The sequence below is a fragment of the Nerophis ophidion genome, linkage group LG14, assembly GCF_033978795.1.
Source record: "Nerophis ophidion isolate RoL-2023_Sa linkage group LG14, RoL_Noph_v1.0, whole genome shotgun sequence".
In the NCBI taxonomy this organism is placed as follows: domain Eukaryota; kingdom Metazoa; phylum Chordata; class Actinopteri; order Syngnathiformes; family Syngnathidae; genus Nerophis; species Nerophis ophidion.
Window position 1 is genome coordinate 38,178,207 of NC_084624.1, and position 21,059 is coordinate 38,199,265.

At 42.9% G+C, this 21,059-nt stretch overlaps 1 protein-coding gene across 1 annotated transcript; it reads right to left on the reverse strand.

The window, feature by feature from the left end:
* Window positions 1-1,311: 1,311 nt before the first annotated feature.
* LOC133568629 (uncharacterized) lies at window positions 1,312-10,666 on the reverse strand. The gene is made up of 3 exons (XM_061920686.1): window positions 9,421-10,666; window positions 9,180-9,332; window positions 1,312-9,092 (listed from the first exon to the last, which is right to left on the reverse strand). Exon 3 carries the CDS (start codon window positions 6,803-6,805, stop codon window positions 5,033-5,035), a length of 1,773 nt encoding a protein of 590 aa, XP_061776670.1. The 5' UTR covers window positions 6,806-9,092; window positions 9,180-9,332; window positions 9,421-10,666; the 3' UTR covers window positions 1,312-5,032.
* Between the last annotated feature and the right edge of the window lie 10,393 nt (window positions 10,667-21,059).

Below are 21,059 nucleotides of genomic sequence, written 5' to 3' on the forward strand. Positions count from 1 at the left end.
GACAAAACAAGAAATAGTGGACTTAAGTTCTTACCGAAACAATAAATGCACTTTTCTGTCGTCGCATTGACGCCTACCTCTCCCTTTAGTGTGGACAAAGAGGAAGTAGTAAGGCGTGGCCAACGCAGATAAAGAGACAGGTGTCACAACAATCATTGCAGTAGGAGGGACAACGAAACAATGGTTCCACATTGACAAAACATCGAACAACCCTTCAGGTATTTACATGTGTAACTTACACATTTTCTGTAGTTGTAACAATAATAAAACATTATAAAATATTCAATTCGATTAGTATATTTCAAAGGGGACAATGCAATTTCATAAAACACATTACTACACATGGTTAAATAAACCGGAATTAGCCCAGAAGGCTAGTTTTCATCTGTAGTCCCCTGGCCATGATGTAAAAAAGGCAGTAAAATTACCATAAAAAAGAATAAGAAAAGAAAGAAAGACAGAAAGAAAAAAAGCACATAATACTTACACAATATGTTAAAAAATAAAATACAACATCACAACATAACATTTATCTTCGCATCAAAACAGGCTCATCTTTTAGTGCTGGCAGCTGTAGGCGTTGATAAGACACATTTTCAATTTTTTTGTGAAGGCCTTGTGAGTTGTGTCAGGTTGAAACACTGGTGACATCTATTAATCAGACAAGAACCAAGGAACCAAGCAGACACAGGGTTAAATAGAGCTCATGAGGAGACACGTGTTTTGGGCTGCACTCTAGTTACAGATCCAAACAACGTTCTAAAGAACAGCCCGCGTGCCTCCTGTATTTATTAGGGAAATCCCTATTACATCATTGTGACTGAGGGAAAAGGGGGGAGTGGACTCGACACCCATCCATCCATCATCTTCCGCTTATCCGAGGTCGGGTCGCGGGGGCAACAGCCTAAGCAGGGAAACCCAGACTTCCCTCTCCCCAGCCACTTCGTCTAGCTCTTCCCGGGGGATCCCGAGGCGTTCCCAGGCCAGCCGGGAGACATAGTCTTCCCAACGTGTCCTGGGTCTTCCCCGTGGCCTCCTACCGGTTGGACGTGCCCTAAACACTTCCCTAAGGAGGCGTTCGGGTGGCATCCTGACCAGATGCCCGAACCACCTCATCTGGCTCCTCTCGATGTGAAGGAGCAGCGGCTTTAATTTGAGTCCCTCCCGGATAGGAGCCAAATTGAGGTCAGGACGTTTCCTGTATGTTTGGTACACTCTGAACTCTCAGACAACTCTGAACTCTGTTGAGACGCATTTTTAGTGCCGTCTCACCCGGGCCGGGAGCAGGAACACAATTCGAGGAGGCAGAAGTTGAGTCAAGTAGAAGTATTTTATTGAACGCAGTCTGCAGAGAGCGGAGATCGTATAGTACACTTGAACAGTAGTACCAGTAAAACCCAAAGCGATCTGTCTGAGAGTTTGTTGTACAGCAGCTTATATACACTGTGCCAGTAGTTATCTGATTGGTCAGTCTACTGACTGACGTCTGTTTCTATGTGTCTCGTGTCTAGGAACTACTCTTGGTTTCCTGTTATGTTGGTTGTTGCTCAAGCATCTGTTTCCTGTATGTGCAGTGTTTGCTTGGTTTCCTGTTATGTTCGTTATTGTTCAAACATCTGTTTCCTGTAGGTGCAGTGTTTGGCACACTGAGCCAAATTGAGGTCAGGACGTTTCCTGTATGTTTGGTACACTCTGAACTCTCAGACAACTCTAAACTCTCAGACATGAGGCTTTGTACACTCATTAATCCCCCTTTTGATCTCTATTAAAGAGATCACAAATCAAAACATTGTATAATATGTAAATTCGACTAAGTACTAATACTTAGTGGCACCTTAAACTTGAGTTGTACCCGTGATGGACAGATGTATCAGGGCTCAAAGAAAGACCATGAGTACCCCAAACCAACAGAGAATAAGGAGGTCGATGGTTGTCACGATCTTCTTGGTCCCTCGACGAATCTGGTTGGTGGTTTGGCACACCACGTGTAGGAGAGGAGCGCTATTTCACCTCCTCCCACAGGGATTTTGGGTAGACTACCTCACCCTGTTGCCACCAGGGGATTATTCTGCCCCTTGTTGATTGGTGGTCTTCTCCCGTTGTTGTTGTTCACGTAACTCGGTACGTGTCTCTCTCAACGTGCGTGCAGGGGCGTCCGCCGCTGCACACTGGCTCCAGTGGAACCACGTGTCTCCCTTGCCGTTCAGCCGAACAGCATGCGAGATGCGTTCAGTCACTCGATATGGACCCGTCCACCTGGGTTCGGTCCACTTTCGCTTGAGCACCTTCAGTAGGACCCACTCTGTGCTTGGTGGGGCCGCTGTGTCTTCCTTGTTTCTCTCCCCCACCTGCTTGGCATACTCTGCAACAAGGGCTTGTAAAGCATGGAAATACTGCGTGTGGGTTAATGACTGATCATCACCTTTGATTCTAATAAGCTTGGACTGGGGCCCTGGAAACCTCCTGCCTGTGGTCAGCTCAAAGGGAGTAAAGGCCGTGCTTTGGTTTATTGAGCTTCGAACAGACATGAGGGCAAGGGGTAGCGCATCTAGCCAATTCATTTTGGTCTGTGCACAGATTTTTGCCAATTTAGATTTGAGTGTTTCAACCCCAGTATTTCTTCAACCTTTTGCAGATCATGGTTTTTGAAATGTGTACCATTATCTGATCGGATTTTCTCAGGAAAACCATGTCTGGGGATGTACTGGTTTACCAAAAACTTCACCACTGTCTTACTGTCTTCCCTTTTTGTAGGGAGTACCTCTGACCAACCTGAATACGCATCCACACATACCAACATTTACCTGTACCCTTTTACTGAGTTCACCATAGCTGTGTAATCTATGATGATTTCTTTCCCTGTTTTCGTCTCGAGAGGGAAACGTCCAGGATGCGGTCTGACTGTTGGTCGTGCATTATACATGGTGCATTCAGGGCAAGTATGTACATGATATTTACACATATCTTTCAAAAATGGGTGCCACCAATTTTCGAGGTTTCTCTGCATCTGTGCAGCCCCGACATGTCCCACTCCGTGCGCCTCAGTTAGTGCAATGTTTTTTATTCCAGGTGGTAGCACAATCCGTCAAAACATCCTTTAATACCTGATTAAATAGGCCAGGGGATAGGGCAAATCCCTGAGGAAGACGAGAATAGGTCAGTTGGACCCCTCGGTAGGTGAAGGCAAAAATGTTTCTACATTCTTCGGCTAGTGGTAGGCAGAAAAATGCATTAGTGAGGTCGATACAGGTGAACCATTGGTGGCTAGGATCAAGATTAGTCAACGCAACGTAAGGGTTGGGAACTAGGGATGGTTTGTGTGCATAACGCAGAGTTAATGGCCCTCAGATCATGAACCATGCGATATTTACCAGTGCCCTTCTTTTCAATGGGCCATATGGGAGTGTTCCATTCCGAGGATGTTTCTACCAACACCCCCTTTTCAAATAGACCTTCAATGGTATCTGCAATGCCGATTTTGGCGTCTTTTTTTACTTGGGTATTGGGGCACCCACACTGGGTTGTCATTTTTCAGCTTGAAAGTAACTGGGGGGCAGTCGACTAGGCCAACATCCGTGGGCCCAGTGGACCATAGTGAGTCAGGCAGTGAATCTAACAACAATGGTGCTTCGGGGTGATCTGTTTTCTCTCGGCCATGGTGGCGGGAGATTTGAGCGTGTTCAAGGAGAGCGTGGTCAGTGCAAGAAACCTGTATTTTGTAGATTTGAGTTGCGGGTGAATACCACAACGAAGAGCCAACCCTCTGCCAATCAGTTTGCAGTTGTGCTGTTCTAACTATAGAAGCCAGCTATTTGGCTTGGTGCTCTGGATGTAAGGCTAAAGACACATGGGGGGAAGCCTCGTCACTCATCATGTACCACTGTAGTTGTTCTGGGGTGAGAGAAACTTCTGCCGCTACACCTATGGGAGCCACATAAATGTTATTAGTGGAAAGAGCCCAATTAGTACCCTCTATGTCCCTGCTAAACTGTTCCTCATACCACTGTGTATCCTCTCTATCATAAAACAATGTCATATGTGGAGGGTCAGGAGGGGCCACATAGGGGTGTATTTGGGAGATCCAGGGTTTCCAAGTCAGGTAAGCCGACAGGATTCCACCTTTATCACTAGTTTCACTGTGTAGGAGACCCCAGTAGATGTCAGCCGATCTGTCTGCAACTGGCTGAATCATGTATTGGCTTGAATGTGAAGACTCAATACTGGCGCAGGGTAGAGATGTTCCATCAGGGAATGAGACTGTTAGTCCGTCAGGCGAGCAGAGAATAGTAGCCCCCAATCGAGTCAGGAGGTCTCTCCCCAGCAGGTTGGAAGGTACCTCAGGGGAGTAGATGAAAGGATGCAACACAGTCTGATTGCCAAGCCTTGTTGTGAGAGGCTTGGTGTAAGGCAGCGTAGTAGGAACCCCAGAGAAACCCATGACTGTTATGACGTCTGATGTAAGCAGCTTCTTTTCCACAGTCTTGATAGTGGAGACGGTAGCACCGGTATCCACTAAGAAAGGCAGCAAGTCCTGATTTACTGTCACTGACAGCACCGGTTCTGCCGTAAGGTGCTGTCCAGGGCTTCTCCGTGGGGCGTGTCACTCAGTGTCTTGCCACAAGGGGAACTGTGGTGCGGGTCCTCTCCCTTGAGACTGAGGAGGGTGTGTTCCTCCCCGGTTCTGAACTCCTCCTCTCTGTGGAAACCCTCTTTGTGACTGAGCAGGGTTATATGGGCACTCCCTCACCCAATGGGAGGAGTCCCCACACAGGAACCAGCCTTGGTTTCCTCCTTGAGGCCTTCCCCCTGAAAACCCTCTCCTTCCTCCAACCCGTGGGCCTCCCCTTCCCCTATTTTGTCCTCCCCCTCTTCTGAAATGTGGCGTCCCAGACTCCTGAACGTTATCGCCGTCCCACTGCTGTACAGTTTGAGACATAACCTTGACCTGATCTTTCTTGCCCTTCTTTTTGTCGTTTAAGTCATCACTAGCTTTGGCTAGTTGTAATTTCAGTAATTGTGCCTGCAAATCTGCTTAGTCTTTCTCATCTTGTTGTGTTTTGTCTTGAGCCGTGGTAAGGTGATGAACGAGATGCTTCTCCCATGTACAAAGTTGACATCCTAACATGTCAGGGTTACTTTTCATGGCTGTTTGCACTGACTCAGGCACTCCACTCAGAACTGCTTGTCGGAACCACTCAGCCTGTGACCCAGTGTTACCGGGGTACTGGCCGGTTTGATTGGTCCAGGCCTCTTTGGCTTCACATAAAAACTGCCTGGGGTTTTGTTTGGGGTCCCATCTAATTTTAGGCATAACGGCTGAATTAGGCAGTGGGAAATGACTACGCATTGCAGCACCAAGAGCAGTGCATAGTTGGATGAATCTGACCTCATCGGACAGTGTTAGAGTTTTTGCGTCCGTCTCTACATCTCTAAGATTAGTCTGGGTCATGCACCGAGCAGCAACAGCGCGGAAATCTCCCAATGCCAGAGTGTGACCGGCTGTTAAGGTGTCTAATTTATTCATCCACAGCCCTCCTCCATCGGTTACAGGAGGTAATTTATCTACCATTGCTTGCACATCACCAAAAGAGAATGGTTTATACCTGGCTACTTGTCCCTGAGCTGTGGGCACAAGTGGGTACGCAGATGCAACATGCCAGCCAGACCTCAGGTTATATGGGTGCGTATCTGCAGTAGGGTCTTCTGCTCTTTTCTTTCTTAATAAGTCAGCCACCGGAGCAATTAGCTCTCGGCGTTGTCGACGTTCTTCCCGCTGCCTGTCTAACACACCCATCGCTTCCTCTACTGTTCCTTCATTTTGCTCAAGCAGGCTTGTCAACAGATGTCGGCTATCATGACCTTCCCTCGAAGCCTGATCCAACTGGTTCAATTCGACATCTAATTGTATCAAGAGATCTTGCTCTTTATCTGCTTCCCACTGTCCTATATCTCTAAGGGAAGCAATACCACTTAACTGTTTTTTAGCGCTTTCTACCTGGTCTTGGAGGAAAGTTTTCATTTCTGCAGCTTGTCTTTCTGCCTCTTGTGAAAACCTTTCTTGTTTTTCTTTAAATCTCTCTCTGAGTTGTCCATCCATAAATTCAGTGTACCCAGCCTCCTCGGACTCAGTTACTACAATAGTTTGAGGTGGTTTACCTACAGCTGATAAGGGAGGAGCCGGTGGAAATGGCAGTGAGACCATCGCAGGTGTAGAGGATTTAATGGAGCGCAGCGAGATTTTGTCCGAGCTACATTCTTTGTCGGTTACGTGACCGCCAGGCGGATCAATGTTCAGTGTGCCTTTTTCAATGTAAAATGTGGGATACATGCCGTGGGTTGGAGGCGCATAGGGTGGAGGATATGTGGGGACATGAGGTGCAGTTACCGATTTGGAGTGAAGCTCCTTTTGGTGCAGATGTTTGGTGCTTTGCCAGCAGATCAACAGTTCAGCCCACTCCCGTCGCTCCCTCTTCCAGTCGCGCTCCTTTTTCCTCCAACTGGAGTTCTGCAACAAACCTGCAATCTTTCCCTGCTCTTCCGCTTCATCTCTCTTTACAGCGGCTGTGTTCATCTTATCAAGTATCAATTGTCCTAAGGGCCCTATATGTTCCAATGTTTTCCCCATGTCCTGAATAAGTTGTTCTAATTTTTGTTTTGCTTTTGTTACTTTCTTCTCTTTATCTGTTGGCTTTGATGTGGCAGCTAGGGCATTAGCTGTGGATCCAATTTGGGTCAATAGGGTGACATATGGGCTGACCGGGCCCCATCCATCATCATCTATTTCTCTATCAAACTCTCCTTCCATTTTTTAACTAGACTCTGAGCTCCACAGTTTTATTGCGACAACAATCTTCCCGGAGATAGCTGCGTTAGCCCACTGCGGTTCTCTGAGAGACAAGCTTCTAGGCCGGCCCTAAAGGTCGGTCCGGTCTCCCACTGGGTGTCCTATCACAAAAACCACAGCGTTTACTCCAAAGATAAGATGTCTCGCTTATCAACTGGGTGATTTAGCCCTCGCTGCGTGTCTGTTGGTCAGATATGGACGGTATTCACCGCCCACCCTGCCCTAAACTGTAGCGAATGAACGACGTTCGTTTACACCGTTAGGTATCCCGTCAGTTCATCAGCCGCAGACCCAGCACACGAGTATTCACACAACGATTTACTCAGAGTCTTATTCTCTCCACCTCCCTTCTTACCTTAACAACACTTAAAATACACACACAAAGTTAGTGTCACATACACATTCGATACCCACACAGTATTTTCTTTAGCTTAAAGTTGTGTTATCGAAAGACTACTCAGTCTCTGTTTTCAACTACAGTTTCCTTCGACTGTATTTTTCTACTCCCCTCATTTTTCCCACGTAAAACAACCTATTTTGTTGTTTTGAGGAGTTTTATACAGCGATATTTCAATCCCTCCAAGGTTTATAAACCTATTTTCCCAAACGTTTTTGGAGTTTTCATATCGTAACAACAACTAGAATTTAGGGACCTCAACCCCCGGGACTCTAACCCACCCGCGGTACTAACCGCTCCTGGACCCCGTCGGATCTCAGGTGGAGTTACGCCACTCTCGATGTTACTGTGTATTCCTCCTGTATCGAAGTTATTTTAGATTTACACTTCTACTGACTCTTTTAGTTTTTATGTTTTCTTACAAGTACATAGGACAGGACACTATTTTAGTAGTTTCCAATATGCAGAATTTGTTTTAACAGGTTTCTGCTTACCTTATTTGTAAGTGCCGGCTAGTGTCTTTGTCCTTTGTCCATGAAGAAAATGTTTAGGTCCGAATGGTCCTCTCGATGTTTTCCTCACAACTCCCTGTATCCCGGACGAGCCCCAAAATTGTTGAGACGCACTTTCCGTCTCACCCGGGCCGGGAGCAGGAAAACAATTCGAGGAGGCAGGAGTTGAGTCAAGTAGAAGTATTTTATTGAACGCAGTCTGCAGAGAGCGGAGATCGTATAGTACACTTGAACAGTAGTACCAGTAAAACCCAAAGCGATCTGTCTGAGAGTTTGTTGTACAGCAGCTTATATACACTGTGCCAGTAGTTATCTGATTGGTCAGTCTACTGACTGACGTCTGTTGCTATGTGTCTCGTGTCTAGGAACTACTCTTGGTTTCCTGTTATGTTGGTTGTTGCTCAAGCATCTGTTTCCTGTATGTGCAGTGTTTGCTTGGTTTCCTGTTATGTTCGTTATTGTTCAAACATCTGTTTCCTGTAGGTGCAGTGTTTGGCACACTGAGCCAAATTGAGGTCAGGACGTTTCCTGTATGTTTGGTACACTCTGAACTCTCAGACAACTCTGAACTCTGTTGAGACACATTTTTAGTGCCGTCTCACCCGGGCCGGGAGCAGGAAAACAATTCGATGAGGCAGAAGTTGAGTCAAGTAGAAGTATTTTATTGAACGCAGTCTGCAGAGAGCGGAGATCGTATAGTACACTTGAACAGCAGTACCAGTAAAACCCAAAGCGATCTGTCTGAGAGTTTGTTGTACAGCAGCTTGTATACACTGTGCCAGTAGTTATCTGATTGGTCAGTCTACGGACTGACGTCTGTTGCTATGTGTTTCGTGTCTAGGAACTACTCTTGGTTTCCTGTTATGTTGGTTGTTGCTCAAGCATCTGTTTCCTGTATGTGCAGTGTTTGCTTGGTTTCCTGTTATGTTCGTTATTGTTCAAACATCTGTTTCCTGTAGGTGCAGTGTTTGGCACACTGAGCCAAATTGAGGTCAGGACGTTTCCTGTATGTTTGGTACACTCTGAACTCTCAGACAACTCTGAACTCTCAGACATGAGGCTTTGTACACTCATTAATTGACATGAGGCTTTGTACACTCATTAAAATACTTTATAGTAACGGCCCTTAAGCATATAATTATGATGATAATATATATAATTATTCTACAATTGTCACTAGGGTTGGGTATCGTTTGAATTCGAACGATTCCGATTCTTTGTTTCGATTCCGATTCCTGACGATTCTCGATTCTTCTCGTACCATGCCGGGATCAATGTGTTTGACACGTAGTCCCTGGAAGGTGGTATGTATTTTGGGTTGAGAGTTTTCACCATATCCCTGCAAACATAAACACACATGTAATGTTGCTGTTACTATTTTGCCCAGTATCAATTAGCTTAGCTCTAACGTTATTGCTTAACTAACCCAAATGTCGGCGATTCCACCTCTGAAAAGGGATGCAGTCTTTTGACTATGTGCGCAGTGACCTTTCTGTGGCACTCTTCCGTCTGTGGCACCGACATCTTCCCCATTGCCGCTACGGTGAACGGAGTACGCTGAGCACATCCCGGAGCCTGTCTATGAAAAAATACGCAGGCTAATTTGTTAGCTGCCTCAACGTTGGCGCAAAACACATTATTTATTGCATATATATGGTTTTACTTACCGGATTTGGACTGCAGTGCAGTCACCGAGGTGCCAGGCTGGGAGCCGGAGCCAGAGCCAGACGAAGAGGTAGAGGAGGACGGTCGGCGCAGGGCCTCGAAGACGGGACACGCATTTATTTGTACTCCATGAACTCGGAGGTGCTTCATCATGTTCGACATGCACCCTCCTGAGCACGAAACAGTCCTGTCGCACGTGTTACATTTCGCCGATATTTCATTTTTTTTTGTAAAATAAAGCCACACTTTCGACCACTGACGCCCGCTATCCATGCCTGACTGACTCACTCGGCTGCATAGACAACTATGCTAACACTTCCGCCGGTGGGCGCTTCTTCGTTGGTGTTCAGCGGCTTCTTCTTCCGGTCGGTGGACTGGGTATCAAAACTAGGAATGGAAATTTAAACTTTTGAACGATTTCGGGAGAATCGGAAAGTTAGTCCCGGTTCCAATCGATACTCGATACCCAACCCTAGTTGTCACCAGTTTAACCTCCTCAGGTACGGAGTTGCACACATTTGCGCTTCTTACTGACCAGGCCGACTTACTGAAAGTGCTCCTGCACAGAGGAATAGAACAGTCACCTCTGACATAGTCCCGAGTGACATGTCACTGCTGTTTCTTTGGCTGATGAACTCTGCCAGTGGATTTGGAGCCAATTCATGCAGTACTTTATAGGCCACTTTTAAGTCTGCAAATGTGTGAAGGCTGTCCCAGTTTATAACACAGTAATTTCTTTTTAGAATGGCCGAGTGATAAAATACATTATTTACATGACATAATTGACCCTGTTACACAAATATACCTAATATGTCTACAGAAATTTGAATGGTTCTCTATTTTAGATCATGTAGTGGAAAATTTCTGTCTTAGGGTTACCTCTAAACTGAATGCATCGGGAGGGACACGACATAAGAGGTCAAGTCACCCTGACCAAGTGCGCATAGCGAGGGACACGACAGAAGAGGTCAAGTCACCCTGACCAAGTGCTAGTTCTGTTGTGGGGTGATAGTTGAACATTGGACAGTTACATAAGTTGTTATGCTACAATCAGGCCATCAGGGAGCGTATAAATAAGAAGGGAAGACCAAGCCTGGTGTGCGCTCTTTCTTAAGTCTTTCACGAGAGGCACCATCTTTCGTCTCATGAGACATTGTCTGAATTCATATCGACTCAATCCAACTTTGCACCATCTGATTATGAGTACAAACCCTGTTTCCATATGAGTTGGAAAATTGTGTTAGATGTAAATATAAACGGAATACAATGACTTGCAAATCCTTTTCAACCCATATTCAGTTGAATGCACTACAAAGAGAAGATATTTGATGTTCAAACTCATAAACATATTTTTATTGCAAATAATAATTACCTTAGAATTTCATGGCTGCAACACGTGCCAAAGTAGTTGGGAAAGGGCATGTTCACCACTGTGTTACATCACCTTTTCCTTTAACAACACTCAATACACGTTTGAGAACTGAGGAAACTAATTGTTGCAGCTTTGAAAGTGGAATTCTTTCCCATTCTTGTTTTATGTAGAGCTTTAGTCGTTCAACAGCTGTCGTATTTTACGCTTCATAATGCGCCACACATTTTTGATGGGAGACAGGTCTGGACTGCAAGCGGGCCACGAAAGTACCCGCACTCTTTTACTACGAAACCACGCTGTTGTAACATGTGGCTTGGCATTGTCTTGCTGAAATAAGCAGGGGCATCCATGATAACGTTGCTTGGATGACAACATATGTTGCTTCAAAACCTGTATAGACCATTCAGCATTAATGGTGCCTTCACAGATGTGTAAATTACCCATGTCTTGGGCACTAATACACCCTCATACCATCACAGATGCTGGCTGTTGAACTTCGCGCCTATAACAATCCGGATGGTTATTTTCCTCTTTGTTCCGGAGGACAACACGTCCACAGTTTCCAAATATAATTTGAAATGTGGACTCGTCAAACCACAAAGCACTTTTCCACTTTGCATCAGTCCATCTTCGATGAGCTCGGGCCCAGCGAAGCCAGCGGCGTTCATTGGTGTTGTTGATAAATGGGTTTTGCTTTGCATAGCAGAGTTTTAACTCGCACTTACAGATGTAGCAACCGACTGTAGTTACTGACAGTGGTTTTATGAAGTGTTCCTGAGCCCATGTGGTGATATCCTTTACACACCGATGTCAGTTTTTGATGCAGTACCTCCTAAGGGATCAACAGTCCGTAATATCATCGCTTACGAGCAGTGATTTCTCCAGATTTTCTGAACCTTTTGGTCATTTTATAGACCCTAGATGGTAAAATCCCTAAATTCCTTGCAATAGATCGTTGAGAAATGTTGTTCTAAAACTGTTCGACAATTTGCTTACAAATTGGTGACCCTCGCCCCATCCTTGTTTGTGAAATACTTAGCATTTCATGGAAGCTGCTTTTATACCCAATCATGGCACCCACCTGTTCCCAATTAGCCTGCACACCTGTGGGATGTTCCGAATAAGTGTTTGATGCGCATTCCTCAACTTTATCAGTATTTATTGCCACCGTTCCCAACTTCTTTGTCACTTGTTGCTGGCATCAAATTCTAAAGTTAATGATTATTTGCAAAAAATGTTAATCAGTTTGAACATCAAATATGTTGTCTTTGTAGCATATTCAACTGAATATGGGTTGAAAAGGATTTGCAAATCATTGTATTACGTTTATATTTACATTTAACATAATTTCCCAACGGGGTTTGTAAATAAAACTGTTGTAACAAACTCTCTATTTCCACCACAATAATACAATATCTGACAGGATAAATAATACAATACAGATGTATTTATTTTAAACTCTGAAGTATATTGACATAGTGGTGTGTATAACAATATAGCCAAGCTAATACAAAATAAAAAACAGGACAAAATCAGTATACAAAAATGGTGTTTCAAAGCACAACAAAAGGAAATAACATTAAAACTTAACTAATAAGAGCTACTGTAGTATCTGCAAATTGCAGCGTGTACATTTATTATGAGATTGGGCCTACATTTGTCTAACCCAGGTCCCAGAATTCCGTAGGGGGATTATTCCATTAATCAATAGCTCCAGGTCCAAATGTCAGAGTTCACCAAGAGATGACTGGATAGTGTCCAAGGCCGCAGGGGATCTTAAAGGAATGTGGGGTTTGGATCTTAGGATGAGAGCATGACCACATTAGTGACATGTGATAGGAGTCCTTGCCGATAGGAGTCAGAGGTCACCCGACTCCAGGGAACAAAGTGACCACAAACAGATGTTATTGACATTGGCTGGCTTTGTCCAGACGGCCCAGCTCCGAGTCTAGAACAACAACAAAAAAAAGAGTATGCGTCTTCATGTAAAAGGTATGTAGAGAGAGGATTGTTAGACTCTAGACCACAGGTGTCAAACTCAAGGCCCGGGGGCCAGATGTGGCTCGCCACTTCCTTTTACTTAGCCCTCGAAAGCCTGGAAAGAATATGTATCAATAAAGTACCGTAACTTATTTTTTACTAAATATATTCTTTCTATTTTGGGAGGGAAAAAAAAATTGTACTCTATGTAATCGCAAGTTTTTAACTTAAATATTGTCTAATAATGCAAAAATATATACCATTTTTTCAAATAGAAATAAATACTAATAATAATGATTTCAAAGCAAGTTATCCATCAAATTATGCAATGCAAAAGTAGCAAAAGATTTCATGGTAAAATTGTGAAATTCAATATGGTTTTTACAGAATTTTTCTTTAATTGAAAAAAACAGTCCTTTTTTTTTTTTTTACCGTATTAAACTGTGGTGTCATTTTGGCATTTTCAATAATACACAGAAAAATCTACAGGTGTTTATTTGTGGTAAAAAACAAAACAATGGCAGCTAGGGTACCAAATCATTACAGTTTAAAAAAACACGTAAATTTCACTGTAAAATTCTGTAAATTGAGCCACATTTTTTTTACCATAAAAACAGCAGTACCGTTTTCCCATTTACAGTAATATACACTACATTTTGAGGTGAAATTATTGCAGCTTACCATATTTTTTTTTACATTTTAGTTTAAAAAAAGTATACTAATGAAATGCATTACAAACTATGTTATAATAGTGTTCAATGTTAGAAACGGCCCTTTGGGGCTGGCACGCCAAATTTCTTCCCCCCTACAAAAATCTTCCCCCCGGAAGACATTTGACGTGACAGCCCCTCTAATGGCTGAAGGACAACAAAGAGGGCGTGATAATACCAAGTTATATGACTCTTAAGGGTTACAGCTGCAAAATTAGTGACGCAATAATAGCTTGAAAGGTTAGCATGCTGGAATGCTAATATTGTTTCCTCACCGTTATTTTTCACCAATGACAATCAGCCAATTATAATGCTTTTATAACAGGCAGCTGTGTGGGCTGCTTTAAGGTCCTTCCACCCTCATTGGTGTCCTTCAGGCATTAGAGGGGCTGTCACGCCAAATGTCTTCCTGGGGGAGGATTTTTGTAGGGGGGAAGAAATTTGGCGTGACAGGGCCAAACATAATTGCGATGTGGCCCTCAGTGAAAACGACTTAGGCACCTCTGATCTAGACCTGCAGCTCCCAGTTCGAGCCTCCATTGACCAGATAAAACTTGTTTGATTCCTCGCCGGCGTCATCAGTGAACCATTGACACCGATGTGATCCTCATATCCAAAAGAGGATGACAAAACCAGCATTATAACTCACTATTATTAGAATAAATAGTTCTTCCAAATTTATTGTGAAGATGACATGAAAATGTTCATGTAAAAATACCGAACATGTAAACAAAAGTATTCAACATTGACATGTTGCCCTTTTCACAAGTTTAGTTACTTTTGACACTTTTCTCCGTGTAGGTGCATGCCCATTATTTTTCCAATTCTGAAACGCAAATTAAAAAGTAAAAAAAGGGCCGTTTTTCGATTTTATTATAGCTGAGATAGGCTCCAGCACCCCCTGCCACCCCAAAAGGCGGTAGGAAATGGATGGATGGATGCCAGATTTTAAAATAAACAAAAAGGGATTGATTTTTATTATAATATTGCCATGAAATTGGATTTTGTGTTGTTTTCCTTTTACGGGGTTTTCTTTTTCAAAATAAACACAAAAATCGTAAAAAAAAATATGCAAAAATGCGTGGTTATCTGTGTGATGACAAATTAAACTGGTAGCAGTATTTTAGCCTTTCCTTTGCGTTTAGCATGTTTTTTTATTTTGGACAGAATTTCTAGGCGCAGTCAAGGCGTTCCGGTTTGGTGGCCGCGCGATTAGGTCTCTGCTTTTTGCAGGTGATGTGGTCCTGATGGCTTCATCTGGCTGGGATCTTCAGCTCTCACTGGATCGGTTCGCAGCCGAGTGTGATGCGACCGGAATGAGAATCAGCACCTCCAAGTCCGAGTCCATAGTTCTCGCACGGAAAAAGGTGGAGTGCCATCTCCGGGTTGGGGAGGAGACCCTGCCCCAAGTGGAGGAGTTCAAGTACCTAGGAGTCTTGTTCACGAGTGGGGGAAGAGTGGATCGTGAGATCGACAGGCGGATCGGTGCGGTGTCTTCAGTAATGCGGACGTTGTACCGATCCGTTGTGGTGAAGAAGGAGCTGAGCCGGAAGGCAAAGCTCTAAATTTAACGGTCGATCTACGTTCCCATCCTCACCTATGGTCATGAACTTTGGGTTATGACCGAAAGGATAAGATCACGGGTACAAGCGGCCAAAATGAGTTTCCTCCGCCGGGTGGCGGGGCTCTCCCTTAGAGATAGGGTGAGAAGCTCTGCCATCCGGGAGGGACTCAAAGTAAAGCCGCTGCTGCTCCACATCGAGAGGAGCCAGATGAGGTGGTTCTGGCATCTGGTCAGGATGCTACCCGAACGCCTCCCTAGGGAGGTGTTTAGGGCACTTCCAACCAGTAGGAGGCCACAGGGAAGAACCAGGACACATTGGGAAGACTATGTCTCCCGGCTGGCCTGGGAACGCCTCGGGATCCCCCGGGAAGAGTTAGACAAAGTGGCTGGGGAGAGGGAAGTCTGGGCTTTCCTGCTTAGGCTGCTGCCCCCGCAACCCGACCTTGGATAAGCGGAAGAAGATGGATGGATGGATGGTTTTTTTTTAGCACAAATAACGTCTTTGTTCAGCAGCAGTTCTAAAAAACAAGATTCTGACCATTGTTTCTGTTTTAATTTCTGAAACAAAAGTTGGACAACTATTTAATAACATGTTTTTATATATAGGACTCCTGCTGAACAAAAATGTTACTGTTATGCTAAAAACATTCTAAATGCAAAATAAAATACTGCTTCCGTTTCAATTTGTCATCACACTGACAACCACAAATTTTTGCACATTTTTTGGCGTTCATCTGGAAAAATTTAAATCTATAAAAGCATAACAGCACAAAATCCAATTTAATGGCAATATTTTAATGAAGTTATATACCCTTTTTTGTTCGTTTTAAAATCTGCCATATAAAATACAAATTGAAAAAAACGACTCAATATCTGTGTTGGACCTGCGATGAGATGGCGACTTGTCCAGGGTGTACCCCGCCTTCCGCCCGATTGTAGCTGAGATAGTCGCCAGCGCCCCCAAAAGGGAATAAGCGGTAGAAATGGATTGATGGATTTAAAATTAGGGCTGTTTTGGGATTTTTATTTTATATGGCAGATTATGAAACAAACAAAAACATGCTGATTTTCATTAAAATATTGCCATAAATATGTATTTTGTGCAATTTTCCCATTATATTTTTTTTATTTTTCCAGATAAACACAAAAATCAAATATATGTTCATCTGTGTGATGACAAATTGAACCGGAAGCATTATTTGAGCTTTTCCTTTGCGTTTAGCATGTTTTTAGCATAACGGTAACATCTTTGTTCAGCAGGAGTCCTATTGTGAAGTGAAGTGAATTATTTTTATATAGCGCTTTTTCTCTAGTGACTCAAAGCGCTTTACATAGTGAAACCCAATATCTAAGTTACATTCAAACCAGTGTGGGTGGCACTGGGAGCAGGTGGGTAAAGTGTCTTGCCCAAGGACACAACAGCGGTGACTAGGATGGCGGAAGCGGGAATCGAACCTGGAACCCTCAAGTTGCTGGCACGGCCACTCTACCAACCGGGCTAAACCGCCCATGTCATTTTAAGTGTCATTCAATAGTTGTCCAACTTTTGTATCAGAAATTAAAATAGAAAAAGTGGCACGAAATTAGGATTTTTGATTTGCATTTAAGAATTGGAAATATTATGAACGGAAGGTACACGGACATAAAATAACTTAAGTATTGATATCTTGATTTTAAAATCCATTTATTTCCTAAAGCTTGTCCCTTTCGGGGTCGCTGAAGCATATCTCAGCTGCATTCGGGCGGAAGGCGACGTACACCCTGGACAAGTCGCCACCTCATCGCAAGGCTAACACAGATAGACAACATTCATATACTATTTTAGTGCCAAGTTAGTGTTGCCAATCAACCTATCCCCCGGTACATGTCTTACGATGTGGAAGGAAGTCGGATTACCCGGAGGGAACCCACGTAGTCACGGGGAGAACAAAACAAATATCTGGTATCTGCTGTATTTATATTTCAATATCGATCTGTACATCACTAAGCAAACAAACCAAGCAGTTGGTCAGCAAGAGGAGTCTGGTCTCTCTTCCTCTGCAGTGCTCATGTCAAGCTTTGATCACCAAGGGTCCTTTGTGATCGCCCAACCTCGATGGTCCATTTCTTCATACCATTTAACTTAGTCATGTAGAAATTCCTCAGGCTGTCATGTTATCTCCTGTAATAATTGATCTTTGGAAGTTCTGGTTGGTTTGAGCATTGGTTCAAACTTCCTGCCTGCTTGACATAAAGTTTACCATGAGGCTAATTACATGTCCCTTGCTAGCTGATGCATATGAGGGCTTTCAGAAACACTATTATTCCCAAATCCTTTATGATAGCTCAGTAACATGCACAATACACACTGCATTTAGGCGGAAGGCGGGGTACACTCGGGACAAGTCGCCACCTCATCGCAGGGCCAACACAGATAGACAGACAACATTCACACTCACATTCACACACTAGGGCCAATTTAGTGTTGCCAATCAACCTATCCCCACACACTTGTTATATTGCATGTGTTTGTATACATACAGTATATACTAGGCCAGGGGTCCCCAACGCAGTGCCCGCGGGCACCAGGTAGCCTATAAGGACCAGATGAGTAGCCCGCTGGCCTGTTCTAAAAATAGCTCAAATAGCAGCACTTACCAGTGAGCTGCCTCTATTTTTTTAATTTTATTTATTTATTAGCAAGCTGGTCTCGCTTTGCTCGACATTTTTAATTCTAACAGAGACAAAACTCAAATAGAATTTGAAAATCCAAGAAAATATTTTAAAGACTTGGTCTTCACTTGTTTAAATAAATTCTTTTATCTTTTTACTTTGGTGCTTCACGGTGGCAGAGGGGTTAGTGCGTCTGCCTCACAATACGAAGTTCCTGCAGTCCTGGGTTCAAATCCAGGCTCGGGATCTTTCTGTGTGGAGTTTGCATGTTCTCCCCGTGAATGCGTGGGTTCCCTCCGGGTACTCCGGCTTCCTCCCACCTCCAAAGACATGCACCTGGGGATAGGTTGATTGGCAACACTAAATGGTCCCTAGTGTGTGAACGTGAGTGTGAATGTTGTCTGTCTATCTGTGTTGGCCCTGTGATGAGGTGGCGACTTGTCCAGGGTGTACCCCGCCTTCCGCCCGATTGTAGCTGAGATAGGCGCCAGCGCCCCCCGCGACCCCAAAAGGGAATAAGCGGTAGAAATGGATGGATGGATGGATCTTTTTACTTTGCTTCTTAAAACTTTCAGAAAGACAATTTTAGAGAAAAAAATACAACCTTAAAAATGATTTTAGGATTTTTAAACACATATACCTTTTTACCTTTTAAATTCCTTCCTCTTCTTTCCTGACAATTTAAATCAATGTTCAAGTACATTAATTTTTTTATTGTAAAGAATAATAAATACATTTTAATTTAATTCTTCATTTTAGTTTCTCTTTTTTGATGAAAAATATTTGGGAAATATTTTTCAAACTTATTATGATTAAAATAAAATAAAAATATTCTGGCAAATCTAGAAAATCTTTAGAATCAAATTTAAATCTTATTTCAAAGTCTTTTGAATTTCTTTTAAAATTTCTGTTCTGGAAAATCTAGAAGAAATAATGATTTGTCTTTGTTAGAAATATAGCTTGGTCCAATTTGTTATATATTCTAACAAAATGCAGATGTCATCAAAATTCTAAAATTAATCTTAATCAGGAAAAATTACTAATGATGTTCCATAAATTCTTTTTGAATGTAAAAAAAAAAGATTCGAATTAGCTAGTTTTTCTCTTCCTTTTTCGGATGAATTTGGAATTTTAAAGAGTCAAAATCGAAGATAAACTATGTTTCAAAATTTAATTTTCATTTTTTTCCTGTTTTCTCCTCTTTTAAACCGTTCAATTAAGAGGGTTTTTTTCCATCATTTATTCTCGAAAAAAAAAAACTTCTGTAAAAGGAAAAAATGTACGACAGAATGACAGACAGAAATACCCATTTTTTAATTTATATATATAGACTTATTTATTAGGGCTTCACGGTGGCAGAGGGGTTAGTGCGTCTGCCTCACAATACGAAGGTCCTGCAGTCCTGGGTTCAAATCCAGGCTCGGGATCTTTCTGTGTGGAGTTTGCATGTTCTCCCCGTGAATGCGTGGGTTCCCTCCGGGTACTCCGGCTTCCTCCCACTTCCAAAGACATGCACCTGGGGATAGGTTGATTGGCAACACTAAAATTGGCCCTAGTGTGTGAATGTGAGTGTGAATGTTGTCTGTCTATCTGTGTTGGCCCTGCAATGAGGTGGCGACTTGTCCAGGATGTACCCCGCCTTCCGCCCGATTGTAGCTGAGATAGGCACCAGCGCCCCCCCCGACCCCGAAAAGGAATAAGCGGTAGAAAATGGATGGATGGACTTATTTATTAAAGGTAAATTGAGCAAATTGGCTATTTCTGGCAATTTATTTAAGTGTGTATCAAACTGGTAGCCCTTCACATTAATCAGTACCCAAGAAGTAGCTCTTGGTTTCAAAAAGGTTGGTGACCCCTGTACTAGGCTGACCATATTGTGAAATCCCAAAAAGAGGACACATATATGCGTGCCAAGGCAGGCAGCACGCCAAGGCCGGGACTAGGTGAAAATTTGCCAATGATACTTGAACTTGCTTTATAAAAATTATATTTATTTAAATAAAGCATTTTTTCTCCTCTGTTGACAGCAGTGTTGGCGCTAGGATTTTTCAAAATGGGGTCCCATGGACCACATCAAGTCATAAAAATGGGTTCCCACGGTACATTTTTGGGTTCCCACTTTTTTGTAAGCGTTTTGAAAACCAATGAATAAATGTATGCATTGTCCTGTTATATCTCACATTCTATACATTGTGTTTTGGAAAAAGTTTGTCATAAACGTTACTTAATTCATTAAAATAAAATAAAAATAAATAAAAAGACAAATTTGTATACATATGTAAATGTATTCACTTATAAACATTCATTCAATATCTTCTTTACTTCACGGATCTAAACTTTACCGCTGCTGGTAGTTTTTTCTATGTTTTATTTAGTAAGTTGTAGGTGTATTTATTTCAGCAAAAAAGTGTAAAAAGTGTTTTGGTTCAGTCGTGAAATGATGACAATGGTGTGCCAGGGCATACATACAGTTTATATTTAACGCTTAAATCTTTGGTGTTCTACATCAACTTCAGATCTATTCCTCATTTCAAAATGTTTTAGGTTTTTTTTATGTTGTTTTTTTTGTTTTACGCCCTTTTTTGTCAAACAAACAATGTTTTTTTTATGGCAAACACACAAAATATGCAAAATTGTCCACCAAAATTATTTTTCAAAGTTGAATATTTGATGTGACGAAATCGGGGTTGAGGTGGGGGGTAGGGAGTAGTGGGGGTATATATTGTAGCGTCCCGGGAGAGTTAATGCTACAAGGGGTTCCGGGTATTTGTTCTTGTGTTTATGTTGTGTTACGGTGCGGATGTTCTCCCGAAATGTGTTTGTCATTCTTGTTTGGTGTGGGTTCACAATGTGGCGCATATTTGTAACAGTGTTAAAGTTGTTTATACGGCCACCCTCAGTGTGACCTGTAAGGCTGTTGATCAAGTAGGCCTTGAGTAACGAGCAATCCACTGTCTGGCGCTTTTGCTCTCTCTCTGTCTCTGCCTGTCCTTCACAAATTCTGCTGCGTGCGCACAACTTCACAATTTGATTTGTTTTCAACCCCTTCTTAACCATGTACGTACATTGAAAATACACGCAACCCCTGACTCAAAACGCCGGACATTTGAGGAATTTAAGAAACCCCTCCCGGACACCCCGGACAGTCCCGCAAAAGAGGACATGTCCGGGGAAATGAGGATGTATGGTCAGTCTAATATATACACTCACAAATGAGTGTATGTGGCTATTAATATGCACCCACTATATATAGGCATGACTGCATTCTACTATTTATATTTGACATTAGCATGCTAATCTAACTAATAATTTCCTTTAGGTAGAACATTGGTAACAGTTACAGTGACTTAACAGGAAAATATA